Source organism: Ranitomeya imitator, chromosome 4 (assembly GCF_032444005.1).
Source record: "Ranitomeya imitator isolate aRanImi1 chromosome 4, aRanImi1.pri, whole genome shotgun sequence".
NCBI classification, from domain to species: domain Eukaryota; kingdom Metazoa; phylum Chordata; class Amphibia; order Anura; family Dendrobatidae; genus Ranitomeya; species Ranitomeya imitator.
In genome coordinates, this window is record NC_091285.1 from 28,384,898 (window position 1) to 28,398,294 (window position 13,397).

Below are 13,397 nucleotides of genomic sequence, written 5' to 3' on the forward strand. Positions count from 1 at the left end.
AGCGTGCCATCTCTCTCACAAATAGTGGGCCATAGAAAGCCTATTTAATTTTTTTTTTTGTTTTATAAATTTTCCCTGAAAAAAGGGAGATTAATATTGGCCTCTGGGCTTGTGTGCCAGTTGTGAGCGTGCCATCTGTGCCAGTCCTGAGCGTGCCATCTCTCTCACAAATAGTGGGCCATAGAAAGCCTATTTAAATTTTTTTTTGGTTTTATAAATTCTCCCAGAAAAAAAGGGAGATTAATATTGGCCTCTGGGCTTCTGTGCCAGTCCTGAGCGTGCCATCTGTGCCAGTCCTGAGCGTCCCATCTCTCTCACAAATAGTGGGCCATAGAAAGCCTATTTTATTTTTTTTGGGGGTTTTATAATTTCTCCCTGAAAAAAAGGGAGATTAATATTGGCCTCTGGGCTTGTGTGCCAGTCCTGAGCGTGCCATCTGTGCCAGCCCTGAGCGTGCCATCTCTCTCACAAATAGTGGGCCATAGAAAGCCTATTTATTTTTTTTTTTTGTTTTATAAATTTTCCCTGAAAAAAGGGAGATTAATATTGGCCTCTGGGCTTGTGTGCCAGTTGTGAGCGTGCCATCTGTGCCAGTCCTGAGCGTGCCATCTCTCTCACAAATAGTGGGCCATAGAAAGCCTATTTAAATATTTTTTTGGTTTTATAAATTCTCCCAGAAAAAAAGGGAGATTAATATTGGCCTCTGGGCTTCTGTGCCAGTCCTGAGCGTGCCATCTGTGCCAGTCCTGAGCGTCCCATCTCTCTCACAAATAGTGGGCCATAGAAAGCCTATTTTATTTTTTTTTTGGGTTTTAGAAATTCTCCCTGGAAAAAAAAAGGGAGATTAATATTGCCCTTTGGGCTTGTGTGCCAGTACTAAGCGTTCCATCTCTCTCTCTCTCTCTCTCAGTCAGTGGGCCATAGAACGCCTATTTTTGGTTTTATTTGTTTTATAAATTCTCCCTGAAAAAATCATTTTATTTTATTTGGTTTCTAAATTCTTCCTGATAAAATCTTTTTTTTTTTATTTTTTTTTTTTCTAAAGTCTCCCTGAAAAAAAAAAAAAAAAACAGTGGGAGATTAATATTGGCCTTTCTGCTTGTGTGCCAGTCTTGACTCCTGGGTGTGCCATCTCTCTCTCTCTCTCTCTCTCTCTCTCTCTCTCCAATTGTGGTCCATAGAAAGCCTATATTTTTTTTCCTTGATTTGGGTTCTAAAATCTACCAGAGAAAATAACTACATCAATCATTGGTAGAAAAATATTGGCCTCTGGGTTTGTGTGCCACTCCTGACTCCTGTGTGCGTCATCTCTCAGTCAGTGGGCCATAGAACGCCTATTTTTGTTTTTATTTGTTTTATAAATTCTCCCTGAAAAAATCATTTTATTTTATTTGGTTTCTAAATTCTTCCTGATAAAATCATATTTTTTTTATTATTTTTTTTTTCTAAAGTCTCCCTGAAAAAAAAAAAAAAAAAAAAAAATACAGTGGGAGATTAATATTGGCCTTTCTGCTTGTGTGCCAGTCTTGACTCCTGGGTGTGCCATCTCTCTCTCTCTCTCTCTCTCCAATTGTGGTCCATAGAAAGCCTACATTTTTTTTCCTTGATTTGGGTTCCAAAATCTACCAGAGAAAATAACTCCATCAATCATTGGTAGAAAAATATTGGCCTCTGGGCTTGTGTGCCACTCCTGATTCCTGTGTGCGTCATCTCTCACTCAGTGGCCCATAGAAAGCATATAGTTTGTTACATTTGTTTTCTAAATTCTCCCTGCAAAAATCTTTTTTTTTTTTTTTGGGGGGTTTCTAAAGTGTTCCTGAAAAAAATAAAAATAAAAAAAAAATAATAGTGTGACATTAATATTAACATTTGTGCTTCAGTGACAGTCCTGCGTGTGGGGCATCTCTCTAATTTGCAGCCACCAAAAAAAGAGTGTGTAACATTGGGCCTGATTTTCGCTGTGGTCTCACCAACCTGTAAAGGGGTAGCTAAATCATACTGAAGTTATAGCTCACCGTGTAAGTTGTGTGACTGCAACAAATAACGTTAGTTTGGTTACGTTTTTAAAACAATGAGGAAGTCTAGTGGAAGAGGTCGTGGCCGGGGGCGTTCATTGTCAGCTGGTAATGAGGGTAGTGGTAGTGGTGGAGCATCAGGTGGTCGTGGGGGAAAAAATATTGCACCTAAGTCTGGAGCTGTGGAGCCAGGTTCGTCGTCCGGCTACACAAGGCCTCGAACGCTCCCTTTTCTGGGATTAGGAAAACCGCTTTTAAAGCCGGAGCAGCAAGAGCAAGTTTTGGCTTATCTTGCTGACTCAGCCTCTAGCTCTTTTGCCTCATCTCGTGAAACTGGTAAAAGTAAAAGCAGCGCGTCGTTAGTGGATGTTCACGGTCAGGGACAAGTCACTTCCTTGTCCTCTTCAGCAAAAACAACAACAGAGAAGAATGCAGCAGGCGACACAACGGGTTACTCCATGGAGCTCTTTACACATACCGTCCCTGGCTTAGAAAGTGAAGCAGTTAACAGTCCATGCCCATTACAAATTGAATCTGACATGGAGTGCACTGACGCACAGCCACAGCCAGACTACTATGCTGGTCCTTTGACTCAGACCACAACATTGCCCTCGCAGGGTGCTGATCAAGAATCAGACCCTGATGAGACTATGTTGCCCCATCACGAACGCTATACCACCGAACGACACGGTGACACAGACGAAGTTGCGCAGGAGGTACAAGAAGAGTTATTAGATGACCCAGTTCTTGACCCCGATTGGCAGCCATTGGGGGAACAGGGTGCAGGCGGCAGCAGTTCTGAAGCAGAGGAGGAGGAGGGGCCGCAGCAGGCATCAACATCGCCACAGGTTCCATCTGCCGGGCCCGTATCTTGCCCAAAACGCGTGGCAAAGCCAAAACCTGGTGGAGGACAGCGTGGCCATCCGGTTAAAGCTCAGTCTGCAATGCCTGAAAAGGTATCCGATGCTAGAAAGAGTGCAGTCTGGCATTTTTTTAAACAACATCCAATTGATCAGCGCAAAGTCATCTGTCAAAAATGTTCTACTTCCTTAAGCAGAGGTCAGAATCTGAAAAGTCTCAATACTAGTTGCATGCATAGACATTTAACCACCATGCATTTGAAAGCTTGGACTAACTACCAAACGTCCCTTAAGGTTGTTGCACCCTCGGCCAATGAAGCTAGTCATCAACGCAACATCCCTTCCGGCAGTGTAGGACCACCATTTAGCGCACCACCTGCTGTATCTGTGCAGGTATCTTTGCCAGGCCAAAGCAGTCAGGGTCAGGGAATCACCAGTTTCGTAGTAGGAAACACTGCATCTAGGGCACCGGCGGCAACAATACCATCTCCCACCGTCTCTCAGTCTGCCATGTCCACCGGCACCCCCGCTAGTTCCACGATCTCCAGCTCTCCAGTCCAGCTCACCCTACATGAGACTATGGTTAGAAAAAGGAAATACTTAGCCTCGCATCCGCGTACACAGGGTTTGAACGCCCACATAGCTAGACTAATCTCGTTAGAGATGATGCCCTACCGGTTAGTTGAAAGCGAAGCTTTCAAAGACCTGATGGACTACGCTGTACCACGCTACGAGCTACCCAGTCGACACTTTTTTTCCAGAAAAGCCATCCCAGCCCTCCACCAGCATGTTAAAGAGCGCATCGTCCATGCACTCAGGCAATCTGTGAGCACAAAGGTGCACCTGACAACAGATGCATGGACCAGTAGGCATGGCCAGGGACGTTACGTGTCCATCACGGCACACTGGGTAAATGTGGTGGATTCAGGGTCCACAGGGGACAGCAAGTTTGGGACAGTTCTGCCTAGCCCACGGTCTAGTAAACAGTTGTCTGTAGCCGTTCGCACCCCCTCCTCCTCCTCCTCCTCCTCCTCGTCCTCCTGCAGAAGCAAGAGCTCGTCCACAGACCGCAGTCGCACAAACACTCCATCCGCACCTGCCACTGTTGCACACCAGGTCTCCCATTATGGGGCAGCTACTGGCATACGTCAGCAGGCTGTATTGGCTATGAAGTGTTTGGGCGACAATAGACACACCGCGGAAGTTCTGTCCGAGTTCTTGCAGCAAGAAACGCAGTCGTGGCTGGGCACTGTAGATCTTGAGGCAGGCAAGGTAGTGAGTGATAACGGAAGGAATTTCATGGCTGCCATCTCTCTTTCCCAACTGAAACACATTCCTTGCCTGGCTCACACCTTAAACCTGGTGGTGCAGTGCTTCCTGAAAAGTTATCCGGGGTTATCCGACCTGCTCCTCAAAGTGCGTGGACTTTGCGCACATATCCGCCGTTCGCCTGTACACTCCAGCCGTATGCAGACCTATCAGCGTTCTTTGAACCTTCCCCAGCATCGCCTAATCATAGACGTTGCAACAAGGTGGAACTCAACACTGCACATGCTTCAGAGACTGTGCGAACAGAGGCGGGCTGTTATGTTTTTGTGGGAGGATACACATACACGGGCAGGCAGTAGGATGGCAGACATGGAGTTGTCAGGTGTGCAGTGGTCGAAGATTCAAGACATGTGTCAAGTCCTTCAGTGTTTTGAGGAATGCACACGGCTGGTTAGTGCAGACAACGCCATAATAAGCATGAGCATCCCCCTAATGCGTCTGCTGATGCAAAGTTTGACGCACATAAAGGATCAGGCGTCTGCACCAGAGGAAGAGGAAAGCCTTGATGACAGTCAGCGATTGTCTGGTCAGGGCAGTGTACATGACGAGGTACCGGGCGAAGAGGAGGTGGAGGATGAGGAGGATGATGGGGATGAGTATATTTTTAATGAGGAAGCTTTCCCGGGGGCACGGGAAATTGGTGGCGTGGCAAGGCCGGGTTCTGGTTTTTTGAGGGACACAAGTGACGTAGATTTGCCTGCAACTGCCCCTCAACCAAGCACAACCGCAGATTTGACAACGGGAACTTTGGCCCACATGGCGGATTATGCCTTGCGTATCCTCAAAAGGGACACACGCATTACAAAAATGATGAACGATGACGATTACTGGTTGGCCTGCCTCCTTGATCCTCGCTATAAAGGCAAATTGCAAAATATTATGCCACATGAGAACTTGGAACTAATATTAGCAACAAAACAATCAACTCTTGTTGACCGTTTGCTTCTGGCATTCCCTGCACACAGCGCCCGTGATCGTTCTCACACGAGCTCCAGGGGCCAGCAGACCAGAGGTGTTAGAGGGGCAGAAATCAGAAGTGGCGTTGGCCAGAGGGGTTTTCTGACCAGGTTGTGGAGTGATTTTTCTATGACCGCAGACAGGACAGGTACTGCAGCATCAATTCAAAGTGACAGGAGACAACATTTGTCCAGTATGGTTACAAACTATTTTTCATCCCTTATCGACGTTCTCCCTCAACCGTCATTCCCATTTGATTACTGGGCATCCAAATTAGACACCTGGCCAGAATTGGCAGAATATGCATTGCAGGAGCTTGCTTGCCCGGCAGCTAGTGTCCCATCAGAAAGAGTATTCAGTGCTGCAGGTTCAATACTAACAGAAAAAAGGACTCGTCTGGCTACCCAAAATGTAGATGATCTAACCTTCATTAAAATGAACCACAACTGGATTTCAAAATCTTTTGCCCCACCCTGCCCGGCTGACACCTAGCTTTCCTATGAAAAGGTCTTGCCTGTGGACTATTCTGAATGACTTTTCCAATCTCGTAATTTTCTTCACCTGATTGTCCAGCATACGACATGTTTCCACCTCACGAAATGGCCAAACTCCCCACACGGGGCCGTGCTATCGCCACTTTGCGCTTGGACCCTTGAGAGTGCTGTTTGTCTGAAGAGGTGGGTGTGGCCGCTTTTGGTCGACGGCACTGCCACTGGGTCCCTCATAGTACAATAAAGTGTCTCTGGCGGTGGTGGTGCGCACCCAACGTCAGACACACCGTTGTAATATGAGGGGCCCTGTGCCTGTAACGCCGGCCACAAGACAGTTCCCCCCCCCAGCTCAAACAGTGCTCTACCACTAGCAAAATTATCTCTCACAGCTTCACCAATGTGTAGTCTAGGCGCTGACATCCTTCAATGCCTGGCACTGACAATACCATTGTTTTGACATTTTTGTTATGTTAGGCCTTCGAAGCCTGTCTGCGGTCCCTTCTTTCTACAACTACTACACTGACCAGGCCACTGCTGGCCGTGTTACCCTGGAACCAATTTAAAAGTGCCTACAGTCAGCCCAATTTTGTTATGTTAGGCCTTCGAAGACTGTCTGCCGTCACTCCTTCCACTAGACTTCCACTGACCATACACTGCTGCCCATGTACCCCTGGAACCAATTTAAAGTGCCTACAGCCAGCCCAATTTTGTTATGTTAGGCCTTCGAAGCCTGTCTGCGGTCACTCCTTCCACTAGACTTCCACTGACCAGACCACTGCTGCCCGTGTACCCCTGGAACCAATTTAAAAGTGCCTACAGCCAGCCCAAGTTTGTTATGTTAGGCCTTGGAAGCCTGTCTGCGGTCACTCCTTCCACTAGACTTCCACTGACCAGACCACTGCTGCCCGTGTACCCCTGGAACCAATTTAAAATTGCCTACAGCCAGCCCAATTTTTTTATTTTAGGCCTTCGATGCCTGTCTGCGGTCCATTCTTTCAACTACTACTACACTGACCAGGTCACTGCTGCCCGTGTACCCCTGGAACCAATTTAAAATTGCCTACAGCCAGCCCAATTTTTTTATTTTAGGCCTTCGATGCCTGTCTGCGGTCCATTCTTTCAACTACTACTACACTGACCAGGTCACTGCTGCCCGTCTACCCCTGGAACCAATTTAAAATTGCCTACAGCCATGTGTTATTATTTTAGGCCTTCGATGCCTGTCTGCGGTCACTCCTTCCACTAGGCCTCCACTGACCACACCACTGCTGTCCGTGTACCCCTGGAACCAATTTAAAATTGCCTACAGCCATGTGTTATTATTTTAGGCCTTCGATGCCTGTCTGCGGTCACTCCTTCCACTAGGCCTCCACTGACCACACCACTGCTGTCCGTGTACCCCTGGAACCAATTTAAAATTGCCTACAGCCAGCCCAATTTTTTTATTTTAGGCCTTCGATGCCTGTCTGCGGTCCATTCTTTCAACTACTACTACACTGACCAGGTCACTGCTGCCCGTGTACCCCTGGAACCAATTTAAAATTGCCTACAGCCATGTGTTATTATTTTAGGCCTTCGATGCCTGTCTGCGGTCACTCCTTCCACTAGGCCTCCACTGACCACACCACTGCTGTCCGTGTACCCCTGGAACCAATTTAAAATTGCCTACAGCCATGTGTTTTTATTTTAGGCCTTCGATGCCTGTCTGCGGTCCATTCTTTCAACTACTACTACACTGACCAGGGCACTACTGGCCGTGTACCCCTGGAACCAACATCAGAAAATATAAAAATAAGTATTTTGCTTATAAAAAAGAAAATACTGGTGAGATATCAAATGCAGACATTTTAACATTAAAAACAAACACACAACTAAAATCTGGTACAGTACTAAAAATGGCCACCAGCTACAATTACTTTCTCCTGCAAGTAGTTAACTGAAAGTTTTTTTAAATTGAAAACACACATATGGCATCCACCGAGTGTTGTCCTGTCGCGTCTTCTTTATATTATTGCCGAGAAGATGCAAAATAATGAAAATAATAAAATCATTAATTACCAAAATAATAGAGAAAGTCAACACCACATTGCAAATAAACATTCATTCCAAATAAAGAAGCAGGGCGCGTCCGAGGGTGAGTATATACCTAATAAGAATCTAATCACCCTCGGACGCGCAATGCTTATTTCCAACAGCCTTCCTTCCTAAGAATCATCCCTTCCGTGGTGTAGAGAGACGTTGTGTTACACTCCAAGGTGTTCCCCAGGTTGCCTTTCCTGAGCTTCGATCTACCGGCTCTCGTTTAGTAGTTGTTGGAAACTACGCTGCATTAGGCCTTCAAATTGGGTATGGGGTGTAGAGAGATGGTGTGTTCCACTCCAAGGTGTTCCCCAGGTTGCCTTTCCTGAGCTTCGATCTTCCGGCTCTCGTTTAGTAGTTCTTGGAAACTACACTGCATTAGGCCTTCAAATTGGGTATGGGGTGTAGAGAGAGGGTGTGTTACACTCCAAGGTGTTCCCCAGGTTGCCTTTCCTGAGCTTCGATATTCCGGCTCTCGTTTAGTAGTTGTCGGAAACTACGCTGCATTAGGCCTACAAATTGGGTATGGGGTGTAGAGAGAGGGTGTGTTACACTCCAAGGTGTTCCCCAGGTTGCCTTTCCTGAGCTTCGATCTTCATGCTCTCGTTTAGTAGTTGTCGGAAACTACTCTGCATTAGGCCTACAAATTGGGTATGGGGTGTAGAGAGAGGGTTTGTTACACTCCAAGGTGTTCCCCAGGTTGCCTTTCCTGAGCTTCGATCTTCCGGCTCTCGTTTAGTAGTTGTTGGAAACTACGCTGCATTAGGCCTTCAAATTGGGTATGGGGTGTAGCGAGAGGGTGTGTTACACTCCAAGGTGTTCCCCAGGTTGCCTTTCCTGAGCTTCGATCTTCCGGCTCTCGTTTAGTAGTTCTTGGAAACTACACTGCATTAGACCTTCAAATTGGGTATGGGGTGTAGAGAGAGGGTGTGTTACACTCTAAGGTGTTCCCCAGGTTTCCTTGCCATTGCTTCGGTCTTCCGACTCTCGTTTAGTAGTTGTAGAAAAGTACACTGCATTAGGCCATACAAAATGGGTATGGGGTGGAGAGAGATGGTGTGTTACACTCCAAGGTGTTCCCCAGGTTGCCTTTCCTGAGCTTCTATCTTCAGGCTCTCATTAAATTGTGGTTAAATGGAACAACTGCATTTGGCGTACTAGTTGGTTTGGGGCCTACTATCGGTGTCTGCCACTCCTTGCTGTTCTCCTCCACTGAACAAAGCTGTGCCGCCTGTTTACTACGGTTGCCAATTTTGAACTGCATTTCGACTACTTACTGATTTGGCCCTACTCTCTGTGTCAGCCTCTCATTCCAGTTGTCCTCCACTGCAATGCCCCCTGGTTATTCCTGTGTTACCAATTTTGAACTGCATTTAGCCCACTTTCTTCTTTGGGCCTATATCTGTGTTTCCACTTCATCGTGCCCATTGCCCAGCCAGTGATAGATGAGTCTGCTGGTACATTGACCCATAACGCAACATTCCCCGTGCACGCTACACAACAACATTGTGACCCTGCTGAAAGTCAGGTTGCTCTTCCCGCATACCATACCACCTTACACGGGGACAAAGAGGAAGGTGCAGATGAAAGTGCAGGTTCCTTCATCAGGTGGGGGGAGGAATACTAGTTGGCGACGTCACTGGCACAGGGCCTCTCATAGTACGCAAAAGTGTTGCTGCCGGTGGGAGGCGCCCCCGCCGTGCAAACACACCGCTGTACTTTGAGGGGCCCTGTGCCAGTGCCAATGCCAACGAGTGGGCCCCCCCTGCTTGCTCAGGTTCACAGCACTTGCAAAGTTGAAATACTTACCTCTCCCTGCTCCACTGCCGTGACGTGGTCCAGATTTCCTGGGCCCACTAATTACTTGAACCAGCCCTACCCCCCACAACTTTAGCCAAATGACCCCCAATTTCAAATGCCTTCCAATTATTATAAGGTAAATTACGCTTGACAAGCTTCATTAAGAAGAATGGATGGTTTTGACATTAAAATGGGCACTCTAGGTGTTTTCCTGGCCCCCACTCACTGCCGACTATGCTGCCCCATTGACTTGCATTGGGTTTCGTGTTTCGGTCGATCCCGACTTTACGTCATAATCGGCCGATTTCACTCGACCCGACTTTGGACATAGTCGGGTTTCGCAAAACCCGGCTCGACTCTAAAAAGGTCAAGGTCGCTCAACTCTACTAATAAGGTGTTTATTGTTACCCCAAAGCATAATAAAACACTGAGGTCCGGGAAGGGCTTAGAACATAATAAAAGATTACACTTTGTCCTGGGCTTACCCCCCATGTGTCCTACTTTGGCAGCTCCTCGCTCGTTACTCTGTTCTTCGCTTGAGATCTTCTTTTGGTCTCTGATCTTCCCCTTCTGCTCTACCGGTGCTGCCTTGGCTTCAAACAATTACCAGTGCCAACGTAGGTCACTGACACACGTCGTTCCCCACATGAAGGTAGCAGGACAGATGGGTGCGTGTAATGTTTTATTGAATTTTAACCCCTTCCTGGCCCATAAAAGAAATGTAAGTATCAAATACCGAAAAATTTGTGACAAATCCAATTTGCTTAGAATCAAATTCTTCATCTCTAATTAGGCCTAAAGTTGAGCAAAAAGATTTACAACAATTGAGTTCAGCAGCCTCATTGTTAGGCCCTGGCCATCTCCTACTTCCTGGTGCATCTTTTGATTAGTTGAGGCGCCGGGAAGGCTACCGATTAAGCCACTAGACCAGGGTCTCACTAATCTTTTTGCTCAACGGTAGACTGAATCTTCAGCTACGCAAAAGGAGCGATGTTTTCTTCTGTGTTGTCCGGGAGTTTTGACAACTCTTCCAGTAGCCCAGGAGGTCTCCCTTTTATCCCAGAAAAGTTTGCAAGTATGTGCCACCATAAATGCGTAGAAAAAGGAGGGTCCGGTGTTAGGCGAGGCTCCTATTTCCCATTTTTCCTGTATCTGGTATCCCATCTCTCATCATTCGTGCCTACAGAGATGAAGAAGACTGATTTCTACTGGTGAGGAGGAAAAAAACATGGGATAATGGGCCACGGTCACACTGTCCCATCGGAAGATATTCTTGTGGTCCAAATTCCAACACGATTTAGAGTAAGTAATATAAAAGGGCTTCAAATGTCCATTTGGAGATGACTTTGGGGCGTGTAGGATTTATTTCTCATGAGCTCACCACGAAAACGTATTTGATATCCATGACCCAATCGAAAGTGAACATGTTCTGTATAAATGCTTAGAAGAACCTCAATGATTTTGGTGGCCCAAACAGTCCTAGTCTGATGTTAAATAGGGCAAACATTAGCTCTATCTGATGCAGGGTCCCAGAAAAGCTCCAATGGAGACTTCTAGCTACATTCTATTGTACTTCAGTAAATGAGGCAGATAGGCACATAACTTACGATATTGTTAGCATTTGGTTTCATAGATATTGTTCCATACAGTTCTTCTCCTCTTCGTACAGTCAGGTAATCTTCCAGGTAGAATACAGTTTGTTTCCAGTGTGTATATGGAGCATCTGGGGCTGAGGAAGAAAATGACAAAAACATCAAAATTGATTGAAAATAGACATAATTCCTTCATTATAGAAAGTACAGTATCTGCGAAGACAAAAGTGTAACCAGGGGGAGATTTACGTACCAAATATTCATTGAAACCCTACCTAACGTAGTCTAGAACCTCAGCCCCACCTGCATCATAGGGGAAAAAGTATGGTATATACAGAAAAAATTGAGCCAGAGACTACTTTAGATGACTTAGAAAGCAAGAGAATATATTTTATTCTTTACTCTTTTTAGGCCATGCCTCCAAAGAGTCACTTCTACCAGTCCCCTAAATGTGTGTACAAGCACCAAGGCTTGGTGACATGGAGAGGAACACTTTGACAGATAAGGGCCTTGCTAGGTCTCTAGATCAAAAATACTTGCTGAATTTTGAAAGATTAATAGATACTGTACATACTGCAGATGCTACTGCTTTATATAAAACAACATCTACAGCGCTTGAAACAGTCACCCCCTCACACATACCAAAAATCACACCATCAACAGGCAACCCTGGCACACCAACCTTATTAAAGAACTGAGGCAGGTTTCCAGGGTTGCTGAGCAGAGATGGAAAATATCCCATTCCAGTTAGCACTCCTGTAATGGATATGGTCCAAGGAGAGCCTGGAGGGGCGTGACAAGGTAGACGGCCACCAATAGTGTCGGGAGAAATGAGGAGAGCCGCCTTCTTCTGCCCAGCATGGCCAGCTAACTTAGACGAGTGACCCCAGAGAAGGACCCGTTTCCTATCAGGTTCAGCAACGTAAGTCTTTCCAGAGCAGAGATGAGACAAATCCAATAGAGAGACTAGATTAATTTTGGAGGGCTCAATGGTGTATTGAAGCTCCTCTTCCTGGTCAGAAGACAGAAACGATCTGGAGAGTGTGTCTGCCTTGAAGATCTAGTAAACCACAATCCGTATAGGGAAGAGGTCCTTGATTGGTCAAACAGGCTAGACTTTATTTCAGTTCTAGGCTGCCTCCCTCTCCCAATCTTTTCTGATATTTTTGTGATCTTTGGTGCTAATAGGGTTAATGTGAGCTGCACTAATTATCATATCTCAGCAGGGTTTTGTTCTGGGTCACCTCCTGATGGTGTTATCACCTGCTCCTCTCCCCCCCACACTAATTAGAACTTGTGTTGTTCCTGTCCACCACAGAGTCTTATTCTTAGTGTCCCTGCCCATGCTCAGCGGAATGCGTATGAGCCCCCTGGAAACACACTGAGGTGCTCCAGTCATTCTTCTAGAACATCAAAATGCAATAGAAGGTCTTGTTGTTCCAGATCTTCTCAGTTGCATTCTTAATCAGCTTGTTCCTGCAGTTCTTATGACTTGGGCAGGTTGGAACATCATTGCTAGAGGCGGGAGCCTTTGGAGTCGAACAGGCAGATATGGGGCAGGCCAGTCCCTCGTGGTCCTGGACCTTCCATCAGGATTCCTTCAGGTTCCTTCATCTAGCGGTGAGTTCAATCTCATGGAAGCTTTGGGTGCAAATGAGAGGGGAGGGGAGTTAGTATCAGCCCTATGGGCTTTACTGTCTTGGCTAGAACCATTAAACCCCCCTAATTCCTTTAAGCAATCCCATAATGCTGCGACCACTCCCTGTTCTGGTATTCATAAGGAAGCATTGTTTTTTGGGATTATCCTTTTAGGTGCTTACTTAGACAATGAGACAAAGAAGGAAATATGGGCTAATCAATATGTAGACTTTGGTCTTAATTTAAAACATGATAGACAAGGATTTCAGGTCTACCCTTGAAAAATCAATGGCTAGAAGATCTAAGGTTGCTAGAACCATGAGTAACTGGTTACAAGCGTTCATGGTTCTCGGTTGCCCCTCGGCCAGCTGTACTTTTTGAAGTGTTCAGCGATCCCAAATATGTGTTTTTTTATTGTTTTATTTTTAATGAAGCAAAGGGGGTTAAAACTTTTGTGTTTTTTCTAACTTTTTTCATATTTTTTACTGTATTTAATAGTCCCCTCAAGGGTCTTGAAGCTGCGATCAACTGATCGTTTGTTCTATATATAGCAGTGCATTAGCATAGCGAAAATCATGGTCTATGAACGCCGGCTACAGGCTGGCTTTCACAGGAGAATTGTCATGATAAGCACGG

At 46.0% G+C, this 13,397-nt stretch overlaps 1 protein-coding gene across 2 annotated transcripts in view; it reads right to left on the reverse strand.

Moving 5' to 3' along the window:
• Positions 1-13,397, reverse strand: part of PRMT8 (protein arginine methyltransferase 8) — a 219,167-nt gene that overhangs the window by 3,306 nt on the left and 202,464 nt on the right. For both annotated transcript variants that reach the window (XM_069763439.1, XM_069763440.1), the window contains exon 9: positions 11,139-11,260. In XM_069763439.1, the coding sequence (XP_069619540.1) occupies positions 11,139-11,260 (122 nt within the window). The remainder of the gene's footprint in view (positions 1-11,138; positions 11,261-13,397) is intronic.